The sequence below is a fragment of the Pleurodeles waltl genome, chromosome 9 (genome assembly GCF_031143425.1).
Source record: "Pleurodeles waltl isolate 20211129_DDA chromosome 9, aPleWal1.hap1.20221129, whole genome shotgun sequence".
NCBI classification, from domain to species: Eukaryota; Metazoa; Chordata; class Amphibia; order Caudata; family Salamandridae; genus Pleurodeles; species Pleurodeles waltl.
The window spans coordinates 259,910,739-259,930,666 of record NC_090448.1 but is presented as its reverse complement, the minus strand read 5'-3'; the positions used below and the strand labels follow the sequence as shown (position 1 = coordinate 259,930,666).

Below are 19,928 nucleotides of genomic sequence, written 5' to 3'. Positions count from 1 at the left end.
AATTTGTAACTTCCAAAATGGTAACTGTAGATCTTGTGGTACATTAAGAGTTTACATGTTTTCATGGCTCAGCCCAGGATCAGAGCCCAGGCTTTTTGTCACCCTGCTCTGTCCAGTATTTACATTTCCTTAGAAACAGGAACAAAGGCCCCCCCCCACACAATAGGGGAAATCATCACTACTCCTGAGGAGGAAAGGAGTGGGGCAGAATGATCTGTATCAATCGCCCAGCTGTCACACTGCACCAGGAATGGGCCTGCCCATGCCCACTGAACAAAAGAGAGTCCTAGCTTACTGGAGCCAAACCACAGGGGGGCCTTTTTAAATTCTAGTGTACCAGTCCCTGGCAGCGATGTCAGCGAGAGGTGGACCTGAGTCCCCAGGAGCTGATGTGACCAGTGGCTCCTAGATGATGCAATTCTGGATTTTCCCAACATGCTTTGCAGGAGGGATGGGGCAGGGGTGGAGAGATGATGTGGCATCCCAGGAATGGTTAGGGGTACCTGTCTTCTGGAACCTTGCTTTCCCCATTATGTAGAAGGAAGGCTCTAGCTTGAGTGCAGATTTTCTAACTACTGCACAGCTGGATCCTGTGACTGCCAAGGCAAACTCTAAGGGGGAACTCCCAGATCCCCACTCAGGACTCTGTCCAGTTGATGCCAGCACCAGTGGGTCTCTCTAAGGGCTAGTGAGGCTGGCCCTCTTACTCCTCTCCCTGAAGACCAGTTGTGGGAAGCCCTGGACTGGACTTTTGTATACTCAATTAACAAAGCACAAAGGAGAATTGACGCAGGGAGCCAGGAGGACAAACAATTGGAGGAATGCACCACTTTGGAGGTAAGAAGGTTGTTGCAACTTCCCCTGTTAGGTAGAGCTTGTCACCAGAAGTAAAATGAGCCCAGGATCATCCAAATTGACCAAATGGGGCCTGTTATTTAAAGTTTGGTGACCTTTGACCTCATTTTTTCCCTTCAGAGTGCACAAGACTCCAATGCCTGCTGATTGGTTTTCCCCATGGTGGACCAGGGCCCAGAGGAACATTGCAAAGAATCTGATGGTGGTCTGTTGGGGGAGAGAGTGTGCATGGGGCCTCCTCCCTGAGTTCCTAGCTCACCCAGGGACCCTATTCCATGGTTGGATGGATGACAGAAGAGGCCAGACCCCCATCCCTAGACCCTCAGTACTGCAAGGATGCAGGGAAGCACCATTGTGCTTCCCCCGTTGAGCCAGGAGGGGCCCAGGACTGCATCTTTGGGATCCGGAATGCCGCTGAAGGTGGCCTTAATGATTCATGTCTGCCCGCTGAACACAGAAGTTCTGTTGGCTCCCATGGTAGCATGCGGTCATGCTGCACATGGGGAACCAGTGAGGGCAGCCGGGGGTGAGTTCCTTGTGCTGCCCTCCAACAATAAGTTCTCTCATGCCTGATGCTTTTGCTCTACAGCCGGGAGTGGTTTGCTCTCTAGGGGCCTTGTGTATGATTCCATTTTAGAAGGCCTGAAAATGTGTAATGCACTATTATGCAGTTATGCTATCTAGGGGCTGACTGTATGATTACACTGCAATGCTTTTCACCATGCTGTTTTCGTGTGGTTATGCCCTCTAAGAGCTGAATGTATGGTTACAATGCAATGCTTTTCACTATGCTGTTTTCATGTGGTTACGCCCTCTAGGGGCTCATTGTACAGTTACAGAGCAATGCTTTTTCACCATGTTGTTTTACTGTGATGCCCTCTAGTTGTTGTTCTCACCATTACAAGTTAGTGCCAAGTATATGAAAGATTGAACAAACACAAAATCACTTCCTTATAAATGTTTACTTGGATTTTCATGAGAACTTCAAGTTTTATTGATACATCCTTATCGCAATTATGATAATGATTACTGCCAAAGTAATATAGTTACTACACAATGACTGTTGAAACTCACTTGATATGTTTTGGTGACCCCTCTAGGGGGTTACCAGTGATTACACCATTAAATTAAAATAAATTAAATCTCTTTTTATTAGTCATTAGGCAGACAATACTCTTCATTGGGCACAGCATAGGTACACATCAATAACACATACATGTAAGCAGTATTCCACCCATTATGACTATAAAGTAACTTTTAACAGCGAACTAACTCTAAACTTTTACGTGGTACGGCCATTTCAAATCCCTGATTACATCATCTGATAGTGTCAAGAAACCATTCTCAATCCTTCCTGTAATCCCATCTGTCCCAGAAAGTTCCCATCTCTATGTTCAGTTCGATCTCAGTTACCCTCCAATGCTCAGGCATATACTCTCTCCACTTGCACTTCCAATGAATTTCCTTCATGACCTTCCACCCAAACTCCCTCAGTCACTGCACGTTAACATTGATCCCCACCACTTCTGCACCCCCAATGTCTTGCCCTTGGGTGGCAAGCAATTCTGTGTCCTGTGTGGGCTCCAACCATTCCCCATTTCCAACCAGTCGCAGGCCTATGTTCTCCATCAGTGCAGCTTAAATCTCCAAATCCTTCTCAAGTTTGTTGTCCCTATGAATATTTTTCATATTGACTTCTTCCCCAAGGGCATATTCTGCCACGTCCTTGTGCTACAACTTGATGGAGGGTGTCTTTGCATTCAGCCACCCCTTCTTTTTGCCAATACTAAAGCCAATTGTAGGAGTTTTCATCAGATTTTATCTCCTTTAGTCTTCTTAATAACTCCCAACCAGCAAACTTATTGGGACTTCTCAAGGACAGTTGCTGTCACCTCCCCTAGGTGCTCCATCGTCTGCTGCAAAAATTGGTGGACAGTTGGGCAATCCCATGCCAAATGTAAGAAAGAGGCCCCATTCATACCGTACCTGTGATAAACCACCCCTCTACCAAACTACACCCTGCTGAGTTTTATTGGTGTTAAGTACTTGGCGTGTAGGCAGTTGAAGAATGCACCTTTAAATGTTGCATTGTAGGAAACCATCTTAAGTAGCTCGAACTTCGCATCCCAGTCTGAATCAGTAAGGAGTGTTGCCAATTCTCTCTCCCAGGCCAGTCCTGCAACCGGCTCCTTCCACACCCTGTTCACCTGCAATGTACTTATACAGATGTTTCACCATGTAGTTCATCTCTCCAGCCGTTAACATTAAATGTAGAGTATTCTTCCCCCGTGGGACATTCAGGAAGTCCGTCCACATTCCTTGTGCAGTGTTCATCAGTTTAGCATATTGGAGAAACTGACCTCCCCACCCCAAATGCTTCCCGGACCATGACATGTATGGTATGTTCTAACTGCCAATGTATATAAGTAAGTTACTACGTAGTATTTAGTAGTGTGTGCATAATAAATGTACTTCTCCTCTTTCTAAAGAAAAACTACTGACTTAACAATTTATTGAGTGTTATTATTGTGTGCCAGTGATTGGTGATTGCTAGCCCACACTACCTCCCCTGAGTAGGCCTTAGACTGCTCTGCCTTGCTATCCTGTGAGAGTCAGTCACTACAATGGGATGTTTGATTCCCACTGAAGACGACTGAGAAACTGTTTCTAGTGCTGGCCACACAACTAATAGCTCAATTTCCAACAGCCCAATTTCCAACTGTGAGTCTAATGCACCTATGATGCCAGAGCCAATGCAATGGGTGCAGAGTTTGTCCATAGAAACACCACTCCTCCTTGCAAGAAGGGTACTTGCACTCGGGAGACCAAAATAAATTTATGTATTCCATTGGACAGATTTCCTTTGTCAACAACTGAAAGTGTATACCTATTACCTGATGAAAATATGTTTTCACGATTGATAGACATAGGCAACATACTGTGCAAATAGTGAAAAAGTGCACCAGTGCAATTACTGCCACTCTTTCTGGCAATACCATATTATTAGAATGATACATGAAAAAATCTGTGCTGCCTTTTATGACTGCAAACTATCATTGTTCTGGTCAAAACTTCCAGAGGGGACCACTACTGTTCCTCCTGCAAACAGATATTATAGAACAGGGCCAGTTTATTCAAGGAATACAAGTCGTTTAAAAAAAGTTTTCTGCATTTGGGACACGGATGGTGATCTAGTGTTTTTTCAGTATCATCCCTGTGTCTGTAGCCAATCACATGGGGTCACATTTAGTGACTTGTCTCATCAACATTTACTAAATAAACCCACCCCATGACTTCACATTTCCACATTGTGTGAGGCAACATATTAGTACAAAGCTCTTATCACAAAAATTTAAAACTGATTGTAAAAATTCAGTGTGCAATTTGTGACTATGTTTTGCAACCAGTAATTTGATACATCAAAGCCCTTGTGACTTAAATATTGATGATACCCTGTCATTAAATGAGCAATGGGCAAAAGGTCCTAAACAGCCTCATCAGAAAGGAACTGGAACAAGAAAGCTACTTCGTCCTGCAGACAACAGGTGTCTCTTCAGCTGATGCTAAAATAAATGCATTGAGAACCAGAGAGGTACAGAATACAGAGGGGTCTTGCCATGATACCCACAGAGATTTTGCAAATACTGCAAATCTTGACCAATTTCACAGGAGTTGATTAAAGTACACTTTAAAATGAAAAACAAGTTAAATCATTTCTCTAGGTTCCTGAATAGGCTGTCCAGAATCACAGACACATTCTGAATCTTTCAAGTAAGGATAGAGTAACCACCCAAGCAACAGAGAATTGACTTACATAGTAGGTTTGATCCCTCATCTATATTCAAAAGCCTCTGAGAACATGAGTACCTCATCTCTACATACATTTTCTGCTAATGATTTGACATAATCATGAAAACAAAGGAGTAGAGGAAAAGGTGTACGTCATCTCTACATACATCCCATAATTGGGCCATGAAGACACCAGACCATGGACACACAGCAGCTATTGGTCTCTCAGGTCCATGGTTCCTGACCCTGTGTTACATTTGTTACTCTTTCAAGAGTATCCTAATGATTGTGATCATTTTCTGAAAGTGTATAGTGTGTGCAACTCAGCCATCTAGTTTTGCCTCTATATTCTCATTCTTTTATCTTTCTTTTCGTTTTATTCTTTTCTACTATTTGAACATTGATTTGATGCACAAATATTCCCAGATTTCTAAGCATGCACTTTGTGCTGCTTTGCATCCCTTCACATTGGGGGTACCATTACTCGTGTGATACTTCGTTGTATCATTGCAAACACCCATAGGTTTTGTAAAAAGCTTAATCTGAGCTTTGGAAAAAAACCTTTATTAATAAGGAGAAATGTTTTCAATTCTCAAAAAAACAAACATTGTCTATGTTTCCGAAGTGCACCTTACACATCCTGTGCATGGGATTCTTCTGATTGTCTAGAGTTAGCAATCTGTACTGGAAGAGTACGCTTCCAGTAAAATTCCTTTGCTTGACAGTGCAAACTGACTTCTGAAATGCTATGCATCATGCAAAGAATCCTTTTGGAACACCTGCTGCACATCAACCCTAATATACTGTGCTATGTTTTACCCCTTGCGCAATGCAAAGTAGTGACTACATTTTCTGCTAATGATTTGACATAATCATGAAAACAAAGGAGTAGAGGAAAAAGTGTTTGGTAGTGTTTCAAAATTAGTAAATTAACCTGCACAATACTCAATATAATATGGTGAAGATAGCTGCAATCAAGACAATGAAAGCTAAAGAGTCTAAATAAGTGAATACATAAAAATTGAAACACAGGAAACTGGATGGAATGTGTAATCATAAGGATTAGCTATAAATACAGGAGAGGAAACATAATAGATAATTAGATATTATGTTATGAGGTCACATGCTGACAATTAGAGGGTTAAATTAGCTTATTGTTTACCAAGTAAGCACAATCCTTGCACACTCTATGTTGAACCATTAAATTTACTCCCAAATAAGGTTGAATTAAGGGAGCAAAAAAAAAAAAAAAGAAAATACATAAAGTTAGCATGCTGGTGGGCATAATATTAGCACATATTTCTGTGGACTGTCTACCCTACAGACAATTTGCAAGAGTAGACTCAGGGGAATGTAAAAGCACATGGAAATCTAAAATGTGCATATATTTGCATGAGTGCTCCTGGGTGGTTTCAGGGAATCTTCGATAAGTAAACAAATTTGCTTAGATTGTTAGAACAAGTCTATGATGATTTTATTCCTGTCTGTTAAGTGGATTTTGTGAACTAGATCAACAAATACAAACAATGCTCAAGGCCTAATAATTCCATCAATACCTTTTACTAAGGCAATTAGTAACTAGCCATCAGTTTATGCATCTTCATAACTGTAACATAGTGAACTTGACAGTGCTTGCCATCTAAAAATAAGTTATATATTCAGTAGTGAGGACAGTGAAATATCTTGCTGTTATCTAAATTTGGTATTATTATAATAAACAGAACACAGAATACTTCAACCCTAACACAAATATTTGCTATTTTACTGATACTATTATTCCAATGTTAATAGAACATGGTCAATATTTCTTAAGTCTTCTAGTGACAGTAAAGTGGTCATAAATTAAACAAATTAGTGTCTTTTTGGTTGAAAGGTGAGTAAAGACTATTTCTGTATAAATATTTATTTATTGATGTGGAGCATAAGCATGTACTTGAGAGAATTTTCTCAAATGAAAACACCTAGGAAATAATTGAGAATTCATCATGTTTAGAACAAATGTCTCACCATACAGTTTAGTGCCCTTTAACAGACAGTTTTTGCTAATGGAGATTATTTATAGTTCAGCATATGTGGGATCTCTACCAAACAATGCTGAATAGCCTGGCCGTCCCATTTAGTTCCTAATTATAGGGTTTCACTGGGGCTCTAACTTCTTCAGATTTAATATTATAAGACCCATCAAAATATCCCATCTATGACACATTTCTCCTTCAGTTCTGGGAAGAGATTAGATAGAAACCCCACTCTGAACCACAGTTTTTCATTGGGGCAGAGCTTGGAATAAAGCCAATTTTAGGATGGGTAGTTTGCTGAGATTGATATGATTTGATTTTATAGCTGCTTGTTGTTTCTCATACTGCTGATACTTCTGTAGTATAAATGCAGTTTGCAAGTTATTTTATACCTTTGATTGTACTGCAAATTCATGAATTAACATAAAATACATGATTTGTGCTTGTCTTAAGTTGACCTTATTTAAAATCACAATATGTTTGCAAAAAAAGCAGTGTTCACTGGCACCAGATTGGAAGATAGCTGCTCTTGAATGCACATGTATTGTCTGCACTCTAGTCCACTTGGCTTCATCTTTATTTCTCAGTGAAAATTAACATTCCAACTCTAAGTAGAGACTGATTATGCATTTGGTTCTGAACATGTGTGTTATTTGGTAAATAGAATTTGAGATAGGTTTCCTTAGCTTCTTATACCTCTGCATTCAGACCATGCAGTCCAGAAGGAGATATATTATTTATTAGTGAACATGACTTTTAGTTATGGGGCATGATTCATAAACCTATTTGCAGGTGCAAGATTTTCTCACACAGATGTTTATTTTTTTTTAAAGCTGAACATGACTTTTGGAATTCATTCGTCAGTTTTTAACTTAATTAACTAAAAAATAGTTTCCAAGTGAATAAAATATCTAGTGGAAGGGTAGATGATACACCAGGGAAGGAATACTCTGGAGATGTGTGGTACTCTCAGACTCACGTCTGAGACTTCTATTCTATTTCTAGGGCTGGTAGAGAAAGGGGAGACCCAAAATATTGGAGAAAGTGTAAGGAAAGGGGCTTTACATGGAAAAATATTTTCTTCGTAGTTAAAGAAATTGCTAAATAATTTTTCTCATGCAAAAATCAAGGTGCTCAAATTTCTGCTTCAAAAAATTTAATTCTCACAACTCTCCCTTGACTACACCTGGAAAGCTTCAGATGGCACGTTTCATGAATCACCTCAGAAAGTTTTGAGAAATCCCTAATGTAGTGTCTTTGCATCTCTAGGATGTAGTACACCAATATGTGGCAATTAAAAACATTGTTGTAAAACCAGAGCCTAAATGTTTTGGCATCTTTAAAAGCAAAATATAATAATTGTGAAAGAGTTAGAGGAGGTTCATTACATAATGCCAACTGTTAAACCTGTCAGACTTGTTGGGGGTGATGTTCCCTCAAACATGTTGCCTTCTCCCATCTTATTTTTCTGAATTTGTTTTTGTTAGCCTTAGGTCTCTCTTCATTTTATCACTGCTAACCAGTGCTACGGTGCGTGCGTTCACTATCTAAAACGTGGTAAAATTGGCTTATACCTGATTGGTATATTTCATTTAGTTTAAGTCCCTAGTGAAGTGGTACACTAAATACCCAGGGCTGGTAAATTAAATGATACTAGTGGGCCAGCAGCACACATTGTGCAACCTATTTAGGTAGCCCCTTGAAACATGTCCCATATCTCCCATTGCAGCCTGTTGGCAGTTTGAAACTTGACAAAAAACCCTTGCCATACCTTAAACTACATTTTATTACATCTAAGGCACACCTAAGGAAGTCCCTAGGCTGGACATGTACAAATTGGTTTTCACTACTGTAAGGCATAACTCTCCCACATGATAACATTGGACTACCTTATTACATTTATTAAGTGCTAACCTTTGATTGTGAACAGGTGGGCAAGTCCTGTTTGGTGTCTGAAAAATTGTAATTTAAAATCCTCATTAATGGTAAAGTTGGATTTTGTTTTTGTTATAATTCTGAAAGTTGCCATTTTCTTGTCCAAACAATTTGGTGCATTCAGACTATTTCTGGGTCATGTGATGAGGTGTAGATGGCATTTATGTTTTTCTCCTAGACAGCCACACAATAATGGAGTAGGTGTGCCTACATGGGCCATCTCAGACAAGATGGAGAGGCAGTACTGTGCACAACCCTACTATGCCTCACCTCTCCTGCAAAAACGTTCACACTAGTCTATTGTACCAGCAGTCAGGCTTGGATGAGGGCAGGAGTGCAGGAAATTCCAGACACTTATGAAGGGGTGGACACCGGACGCTTCTCCCACGTCAAAGGGGGACACCAGGTATAAATTTAGGACCCTCAAACCTATTCTTTGTTTCACTCCTTGACCTGTGGAAAGGCTCTCAGAGGATTGCCTACTGTTATAGCTTGCTGTGTACTTCAAAGGGCTGCCTTACTGCACCTAGAAGGACTGCTCTACTGCCTGAAGCCTGCCTGGGACCTCAGAGGAGTGCCCTGCTGCATGAGACCTGTTTTTCAGCTTAAACCCAGAAATACCAGAGTGACTCCAAGTGCACGTTGGCAGGCCTGCTGATCAGAGTCTCAGGGAGAGCAAAGGCTCCAACCATCTTGAACCCACAACTGGACCCAGCCTGAGTCCTGACCCTGGATTTGGTGTCCCTCCTGTCCTGGGTCCTTGGAAGTGGTGCTAACAATACCCAGATAGCCCAAATCTAAATCCTGGGACTTGGAAAATTTTCAGCCAAAAAGTGCTGTGAGAACCGAGAGGAGACTGGGGCTAACCTGCTTGCCGATCCACCTTAGGTGCATTGCCGGTTGGCCTGACTTTGCAGTAGCTCTCGAAACATTCCTCTCCACAGCAGCAAATCCTGTTCAGTGGCTCTTTACAGAGCCCTCGGCAGCCACAGCCTGCTGCTTTGTCCCACTAGAGATTTCAACTTCCTAAAAAGAGACTAAGGGTCTGATTTATAGGTTACTCCATCACAATGGTGATGGATATCCTGTCTGCAGAAGTCTAAATCCCATAGAATACAATGGGATTTAGTTTTCAGCGGACGGGATATCTGTCACCATTGTGATGAAGTAAACCATCAGCTGAGTCCTAAATCAGGCCCTAAGTCTGAATGTACAAATCTTCACTGAGAGTTCATCTAGCACTTCTCCTTGAACACCGCTGGCTGCCTTGACAAGTTGAACTCTTCTAAATTTCTTCTATGCCTGAAAGCAAGCAGAGACCGGGAGCAAACCACTTCATGAACCTGATCCGCACTCCGTCGCAGTCGGCAAAACATTTGACTTTGCCCCGGTCTCACGAGTCTAGATGTCTGCCGTAGGCGCTTTGATCTTTTAGACTCTGTTTTACACTTTAAACGTTAAAATTTCATAATTCCAGAACTACTGATTGGATTTTTCTTTTTTTCTTTTCACATAGTTTATAGCACTTTAATTTATGTTTCTAAATTGTTGTGGGATTTTTCTTGTGTTGTGTTTTCTCCTTCTTACTATTTAAGTGCTGCATAAATACTTCACATAGCACCTTGAAGTTAAGCTTAAGCACAGGTTAATTTTGTGACTTTTTGTGGTTCACCCTGACAGAGATTGTCACTGTTGTTTGAGAAGTGCTCACAGCCCCTTCAACCAACAACCCAATGGGCCTTGCCATGTGTTAATTGGTAACAATCAGGTAGTTTGTTACGGTATAATGTAACGAAAAAGGCACACTTAGAAAGAATGCAACACTAAACACATTTTACATATTTCTTAAACAATCAAACATAAATACTATTGAATAAACATATGCAGATGCAGTGGTTAAGCAATTAGAAAGTTAATCAAAACAAGAGACGTTAGTTTCACATGTCCCTATCCTTGTCTGGTAAGGTCATGTCAAATAGAACAATTATGTGGGAAAACAGGGCTGATTGCAGAGGCCCCCTGACTTTTTGCCCCCATTTTTCACTTTTTTCTGGTGTTTTCCTGACTCTGATGGTGCCCTGGGTACTGCTAACCAATCTCTGTGCTCTGTGTAAAATGAGTATGCAAATTAGGCTAATTATAATTGGCTAAGTCAAACTACCTATAAGTCCCTAGTATATGGTAGGCCATGTAGGTTTAGGGACCCCAGCATAGGTGGTTCTCCCATAGTTGCACTGCTGAGGTGCCCAGTGTCATTTTAACAGCAGGCCAGCCTTGCTGTCTGCTTTTAAATTAAAGTTAAATGCAAATTCGACTTTGGAATTAAAAGGAGTTCCTAAGTCTTAAACTACCTTATTTTATATACATCATCCCTAAGGGGTGCTCTATGTGCCCCCAGGGCTGGGTGCCATGCAACTATAAGCAGGGACCTTATAAAAATAGTTGTATAAGCCCTGGTGAGGTAAAGCAGCCAAATTTGTTTTTCCCTCATTGTAGTGAATGGCCTCCATAGGCTAGAATGGGGAGACTTTATTTTAATTTTTAAAGTCCTCTTAAGTAAAAGATACCTCAAGTTTGGTACCAAATTAATTGTTATAATAAATCCCACAACTTCCAGTTGTTGGATCTAATATAACTTGTTCAGGTAAAGAGTTTTAAACTTTACCTGAAAAGTTGCCAACTTCAGCCCTGCAGTGTTTTTGCTGCTTTGCTCTGTTTGGCCAGCGTCTGGCAGCCTGGCCAGGCTGCCTTGATGATGTGTAAAGTGGCCTGGCTCAAAACAAAGAGATGTGCCTGGGGGAGAAGATCTTCCCTCAGCAGGTGGCAGGCAGATAGTGGGGAGGGCTGCCAAACTGGTCTTCAAAGGCAGGGAAGGACATTTGGAGCAACCCAGCTCCTCCCTTACATCCTGCAAACCCAGACAACTAGATGTCCCCTTGATTAGATTAGGAGAGGGCAGGAGAAAGGTGTGTTTAAGATTTTTAGCCACACCGGTGGTTGGGCTCAGCCAGATGCTACCTCCAAAAATCACTGTCAACCATGATGGATTTTTGAGGAATGTTACTCCCTAGGACTGATTTTTGCCACACTTCCCAGGAAGTGGTCATCACAGAGGGAAAGGCCCTGCACCTGGCTGGAGAACCAGGACTCCCCCCCCAGTTTTTCACCCAGGAGCAAGGATACAACTGGCACACCTGCACCCACACCTCAGATACCTACCAGATTCCAACAAGGAAGAACTACAGAAGAAGACGGACTGCCCTGCTGGACCCCTGACTTGCACCTGGACACTGCATTCTAGAGGACTGCACCAGCTGCACACTTGGGCTTCACCACAAGAAGGATTTTACCTGGCTTCAACTGGTTCAAGGAGGGACTCCCTGTTTGTTACAGGTGAAAAATTGTTAACCAGAGTCCCCTGCACCAACTCCTGAAGAAACTGACCAGCTGACCACTGCCCAGTGGCCAAAAAGGAGTTTGTGCCAGGTGTATTCTGGGAGTTGTAGTCTCCACCCTCAAGGAGCATCTCAGAGCTTCTGGAACCTTGGGCTGAGCTGTGGACCTCAAGAGAACCTTAAAGGAACTTCTGGAAGAAAATCCCCAAGTTTGGAGAAGTTTGGAGAACTTTTAGAAAAAAGCTCCATAAAGGGACAGACCCGCCGTGGCAACTCTAGCCGGCTTGCCTCAACCGCGACCCGGCCTGACTTGCAGGTTCGTCCCAGTGAAGAAAATCTATGAAAAAGTGACTACGTCCAAACGTAGGAAGTTGACCGGAACCTCTCAAGTATTGTATCCGAAGAGGGCTTCAGGGACATCGAATCAAGATTCAGGTTTGTCCCAGTCAAAAGATTTTCATCTAAAAAAAATGACTACGTCCGAAGGTAAAAATTTCCACAGAGGACTACCGCAGCACGTATCCAAGGAAGAGTTCCAGGAGGTCGGATTGGGCTGGTGACTTGGCAACTGAAGAAAATCCCCATAAAAATGACTAATTCCGAAGGCAAACTTTTGACCAAGGCCTCCCATGAGCTGTAGCCGAGCAGGGCTCCATCCCAGTCAGCCTCAAACTTTGACTCTCCCCGGGTCGAGGTGCGACTAGATGACCAGATTGGCGCTATTCGTTTTTAAGTGCTAAAAAGCATTCATTCTTAAAACATTCATATCTCCGGTATCCCTTATCCAATTGTATTTGTTTTGGTGTCATTTTAAAGATAACAATATAATCTAATTTTTAAATTGGTGTTGGATTTTTATTATGTTTTGTGTTTTACTTATTTACTGTTTTGTGATTTTTAAATGCTTCACACATATGTCTCCTAAGTTAAGCCTTGTCGCTCATTGCCAAGCTACCAAGGGTTGATCTGGGTTTAATTTATTGAGACCTGACTGGACCTAAGAGGAGGTTGGTGGCCTATTGCTAAGTGTAGGTACTTACCTGCCCTTACCAATAACCCATTTCCAACAAATTAATGCAATTTGCGGTACAGGATTGTTGGGCAGCATACGCATCATGGGTGAGTGCTCATATTCAGTCTCAGAATAACTGGCATTCACCTTTAAGTTTATTCTAGACCATGTCTGTTTTCCTGAAAACAATGTTGCAGAAAAAAACTCACCCACTCACACACCATACCCCCGCTGCCATGACCAAAGGCTGTGCGCAGAATTGGGATGGGCACATGTGAGGGGGTTGGTTGCAGGGCCTGGACAGAGGCCAGGTCATGCTGTCAACATCTGTCCTGCACGGATGAAGACTGTGCATGTCAGTGGTTGCATTAACGTACAGCATTTATCTAATACTTCACGTTAAAAAAAAAAAAAAAATCACTGAAGAAACAAAGGTTTCATGGATGTTATAGTTAGGTTGAAATTTTACTCACACAAAACCCTAGAAATACAGCAGTTATAGTTATACTTATCTGATGAAACTATAACTTGTGCCATTAAGTACATTTAGGCCATGAGTTATAGCTTCTTAACATAAGTATAGCTATAACTATAACTGCTGAATTTCTATGGTTTTGTGAGGGTAAAACGTCAACCTAACTATAAGGATAATTTAAACCTTTATTTTTTCAGTGAATATATATATATATATATATATATATATATATATATATATATATGACCTTTGGTGGTTGAAACGCGTTGGTGGAGTTTGGGTTACTCATCTCTGTTGGAAAAATACATTTTCAAACACAAGGTTCCCTGTGTGTGCTGTGTTTGACCTTGTGTTACTTGGTAGAGAAGTTTTTACAGGGTTGGCCCATCCCTGACACGAGCACCGACTCAATGGAGCGCACTCTGATAAGGGCCATTTGGAGGAAAATATGTACATATATATATATATATGTATATATATATATATATATATATATATAAATCTATAAATATATATATATATTACATATATAGAGTGAGAGAGAGCGAGACAGATAGATAGATAGATAGATAGATAGATAGATAGATAGATAGACAGATAGATAGATAGATAGATAGATAGATAGATAGATAGATAGATAGATAGATAGATAGATAGATAGATAGATAGATAATTTGTGAAGCTTTCCGTACTACTGAGATCAAACCTCTTAACTATTTGTTGCTCGCTTACTCATCTCCAAACTGATGGCCCATTCTCAGATGCAAACTGACTTTAATGTTCAGTATTTCTAACTGCTATTTGCATGCCACTTTTGTAGTTAATATGAAATGTGGGCATGTTCAACACCCAAACAGCATTGCTATGTATGACAGTACTGTTACCATGACAACCCTATTGCCATACATAACAATGCAGTTGCTGAGAATTTTGGGGGCAGTTTATATTTATGTCTGACTTTTTCTTTGAATGAAATTATCCAGGGCCCCTTTTTGAAGGATTGGTTTGTAAAGGCTGATGTGGTGGCAAGCCACTTGGGTCAGTGTCAAGGGGATTTTAGGTGGCTTCCTTCCGCTGGTGAGCTACTATTCTATTTGGCGATGGGGTAAATATCACTTAATCCTTTTCTAATAATGACATATACAGTATAGGGATTTATATTACATTTAAATTAGTTTCTATATTTGGATTTATTGAACAGATATAATGTACTATTCCAAAAAGGAATAATGCTATTCAGTTGAATATATGCCCATTGCTTATTTTTCTTTACAGGCGGAGGGTCCTAGGCATATCCAGCGGGATTGAACACATAGGAAATTTGCGCTGGGAGTTGGCACTATGTCTTCTTGGGGCATGGACAGTCTGCTACTTTTGCATCTGGAAAGGACCAAAGTCTACAGGAAAGGTCAGTATTGAGATTTAATATGAACCAGTCACGGATGATTGAAAAAAAGAAAACAATGGCAGTGATGCATTTGCAGTGTTAGAGTTTGGCTGCGGATTTCCATCTTATTTCATTCCACATGTTAATTTAGTCAGTATAATAATCCTGATTGTTTTGAGGGAATTAAAAATACATTGTTATTGCAGAGAGTTACATTTTGTTCCATAATTTAAAATGGCTGCATAATTTCTATGTCACATAGATAATACAGATGACGTTTGAAGTAGCCTGGGTGTCATGGGCCTTAATGCAAGCATTGAAAATGGGACCACTCCCCTGCATCGATATTACAATGCAAACAGAATTGGGGTGAAGCGGGCTCCTTAAGCATGGTGTCTTTTAATGCGCTGAACCTGTGTTAGCTGCTTATGAGAGTCCAAGTTTCTCTTTCTACCCACCTTTCCTTCTTCCCTCTATCCTTCCCTCCTTCCTTCTGTCCTCTAGTCTCCTTTCTTCTTTTCACTCTCTATTTCATAACCCCCCTTTACCTCTCACCTCCCCTCTTCTGTCTCTCAATCATCCTTATTTTCTTCCCTTCTCTCTTGATATCTTTATTTCTGGACCCTCTCCACTTGCCTCTTTTGCACATTTTTATCTTCCTGCAACAGCATTATTTCCTTCTCCCCTTTAGTACTTCCTCACCTACTCTCCTTTCCTTCTTTCACTTGATCTTGTTCTTTCATACCTTTCATACTCATTACTCTGTTACGCATTACTGCCAAACACAGTGGCAACCTTCCACGAAAAGCAAAGACTGATCCCAGGCTGGATCTGTGTTTAAAAAATGTGAGCGGGTGAACTTTCAAATTACTGCAGCCAATTCAGGGAAAGATAGGAAAGGTGTGTCCCTTCCATCGCTGGACAATAATATTACTGCACAGGTTTCACTACTGTGGGTGTCTCCAGCCTTATATTTCCTTTGATATTTTATTTAGAGGGTTACACATATAGGGTACTCAGATAGGAGTGTGATAATGTCCTAACAATTAATATTATTGATATCAAATCATTAAACATCAATTTCAACTTTGGAGTCAGTAATTTATACGCAACATGACCTGGTGGCCATGAATCACCACATCAGTTTAGTAAAGTTTAAACATTTATTGCCCTTTAGATTAACAATACTAAGATCATGTAAATCAAACACAAGATCAAATGATAAAAGTACAAGAACATTACAGACTGACCAAATCTTTGGAAGAATCTTAACCTAGACAGACTACTTATCATTAAACATTCAAGACCAACCATGCAGAATAACAACAATAACAGATGAATGATAGAAATGGAATACATTCAATGGCAGAAATCTAAGGACACAACACATCATTACACTAGCAGAGTAAAAAAATAACTGTCCTGACCTCATTGAAACATTGTTATGTTAAAACCCTAGAAAGCAACTAGCTAAATTACTATTGGTCAGACAGTGGAGAGGTTTAGTGTTTGACCAATAACTTCTGATCCATGTTTCAAAAGTATCTTTTTTCATTTTGTGCATACACGGTTGGCTTTTCTTCTTTTGCTATGGTCACCTGTTTCTGCAGTAGAATACAATTGTTGTAAGTTATACAGGAGCACTGAAGGCTATTGTTCCTAGGTACACACTATCTCATCCCAGGAAGACAGGAAAATGTTACAATAGAAGAATATATTTTTTTACACAGTGAGCAAGTCACACAGGATGCTTAGAGAAACATAATTTTGCTGAGTTAGCACTTATAAAACCTTGCCTCTAGAAAATTACTAAAACGTGAGGCGTTTTAAACTAATGCTAAAACATGAAGAATAAAACATTTCAAAATATTTAAATTATTAATCCATTTAGTACAAATTAATATTGATTTTTCAGTACATTTAATTACAATACATTTTCATTAGACCATTAGTTTCTCATATTAATACATGTCGTTTATGGTGTCCACCACCACAGCTACACATTTTTATTAATTAATACATGATTTCAGCTAGACCTTTTAATACATGATATTTCATATTACATTTGAGTGACACAATATTGATTTATAAGGTTTGCACTCCAACAATCCCTCCTCTGGCGACTATATATGGTGTCACAAAACATACTCTTTAATACTTGTGAGTCAATTTAAAATTTAGTTTGTCTAAAATATGTATTGTTTCTCGGTTTTCTTGAAAGTAACTGTGTCTCATCTTTTCTAGTTTAATGTCTTCTTTGTTTATTTTTTATCCTTTGTCTTTTCATTCATGTGTATAGTTTGTAAAATCTGATTATACAGATGACACACAGTAGTAGTCTCTGAAGAGGGAGTATAATTAGTTTCAGCATTGCTAGAAACACTCATACTCACAATCAATAACAAACATACTAGCACACATAAGATTTCTAATCCAACAGACATAGATTTGCAACACCTATCGTTTTTAACGTGATTCTAATTATTATCCTTTACCTGTAAAGAATAAAAAATCTGAAGAAAATACATTTACCTATGCAGCCAAACAAAAATCAAAAACAAAAAATAATCGTAAGTCTTCTTTGCAGTTATTTATAGCAGCTTTTAGACTTTTCTCCAGAACTTTGTCAAAAATCGGTTGAGCAGCTTGCCGAAATCAGTTTTTCAAAAGACTCTTCAGTAGATCATATTCTATTGTTCAGTAATTATAACTTATAATGTATAAAGTCTCTCTTGTTCAGTTAGCAATGCAGTTTCAAATTTCAGATCAAAAGCAATTTCAAGTTCCAAAATATTGAGCTGGATTTTCCAGATGAAAACAAAAGGCCAGAAAATCATGTTGCATCCTTCTGTTGTAAAATTCGCCCATTCAGGTCCTGAGTATCATCGACTTGTAACTCTTTCTTTTTGATCTCTGAATTGCACTTATTTCTCCTTCACTCATATCTTCGTCCGTATCTCCTCTGGTTGTGTCTCGCTCCTCATTTATTGTTGATTTACATCTGGAACATTTTCACCTGTCTGCAGTTTGCCTCTTGCCTCCTTTCACAGCTTTTCTTGACAGTGTCATTTGCAAAACCTGACTTACTACTCTTCTTGATTCAGCAGGATTTTGACTTTGACTTGATGTACCCACAACATTAGCTAATTCAGGAAGAGTCAAATCTGCATGACTTTGATTCAACGAAGTTCCCTTCTCAGCGTGAAACATGATTTGTCTCAATGTGATTTGTCTCAACTGACCTTCCAAATTGTCTGCTTCTGGAAGAGTCTTCCTCTGACTTGACTATCCTGCTATATCTACTGATGCTCGAGCAGCTTCAGGAACCGCTATTTCATCCCTTGAAGGTGTACCTGGATCCTCACCAGATTGCACTGTCTCTGTTTCTTTCTCCACAGTCTTTCATCTTGATCCTTGAGACTGTATAGTAGTTGTTGGTTCTCTCAACAACTCTTCTTCATCATCCAAAGTATAGGGCACTTTTCAAGTGTAGATGGTGTAAATCTAGTTTGGGATCCCAGCACACCTCAGAGAAGTCATTGTTATGAGTACGGTTTGGAATGGCCCCTCTTGCCTAGGTTCCAAAAGGTTTTCCACACGTGATTCTTGACGACCACTTAATCACCAGCTCGCAGACTGTGACACTGGTCTTGGGATGGCGGCACAGCTGTAGATTCCACCTGAGAGAAAGAGCGAACCACATCAGCCAGACTCTTGCAGTAATCTAACACCATGTCATCTGTTATATTCACAAGTACATTTGCAGGAACATCTGGCAATCTCATTGCTCTGCCCATGAGAATTTCATGGGGAAAAAGACCTGTCTTTTTGTCAGGTGTGTTTCACATGCTCATCAGAACCAAATAAAATGCATCTGGACACTTCAGATTTGTAGTTGCACACATTTTTGCAAGTCATGCCTTCAGAGTTCCATTCATTCGCTCTACTAATCCAGAAGCTTCAGGGCGATAGCTACAGTGCAACTTCTGCTCAATGTTTATGGTTGATCATAGTAATTTCATCACCTCGGTATTAAAGTGACTTCCTCTATCTGATTCTAAAGAGGCTGGAAAACCAAAACGTGATATCAACTTCCTAAGTAACAGCTTTGCTACTGTGAGACTATCATTTCAGCCTTTAATCCAGAGACTAAAAATACGGACAATCACCAACACATATCTCAACCCACCACACATAGGCATCTCAATTAAATCCATTTGCATTATGTTGAATGGACCTCTTCCTCTTCCAATGTGACTCAAATTGACAATTGTTCTTTTCCCTACATTCATCTGTTGGCATGTAATGCGTCTGTGACAAATTGCTTCAGCAACCTGTCTATACCATGGATCGAATCAGAACTGTTTAAATGAGTGAGTCTCTGCCAATGTGTGCTTGACCATGATAGTATCTTGCCATTTGCATCAGTAGACAAATTAGCAAACCCAGTTGCCCTTCATTTGAAACCCAAATCATCAGCATCCATTTTGAAAACATTTCAAATTCATCCAACCTTTCTTTCGTCTTCAGAAACATTTTCTTGCAAACTTTTGATTTCCTCCCATGTATCAATCACTGTTAATGTGTAACTTGGGTTTAGTTCATCAACATTTAGGGGGTCATTCCGACTTTGGCGGGCGGCGGAGGCCACCCGCCAAAGTAACCCCGTCGTGACGGTCATTCCGACTTTCCCGCTGGGCCGGCGGGCGACCGCCAGAAGGCCGCCCGCCGCCCCCAGCGGGAAAGCCCCTTCAACAATGAAGCCGGCTCCGAATGGAGCCGGCGGAGTTGAAGGGGTGCGACGGGTGCAGTGGCACCCGTCGCGATTTTCAGTGTCTGCAAGGCAGACACTGAAAATCTTAATGGGGCCCCCAGGGGCCCCACGACACCCGTTCCCGCCATCCTGTTCCTGGCGGTAACAACCGCCAGGAACAGGATGGCGGGCAGGGGGTCGGAATCCCCATGGCGGCGCTGCAAGCAGCGCCACCATGGAGGATTCCCTTGGGCAGGGGTAAACCGGCGGGAAACCGCCGGTTTCCCTTTAAGCCGCGGTCAGAATTGCCCA

General features: G+C 40.7%; 1 protein-coding gene across 1 annotated transcript in view; it reads left to right on the top strand.

Moving 5' to 3' along the window:
• Nucleotides 1-19,928, top strand: part of SLC6A11 (solute carrier family 6 member 11) — a 968,432-nt gene that overhangs the window by 468,759 nt on the left and 479,745 nt on the right. The window contains exon 6 of the mRNA XM_069206667.1: nucleotides 14,752-14,884. Coding sequence (XP_069062768.1) covers nucleotides 14,752-14,884 — 133 coding nt within the window. The remainder of the gene's footprint in view (nucleotides 1-14,751; nucleotides 14,885-19,928) is intronic.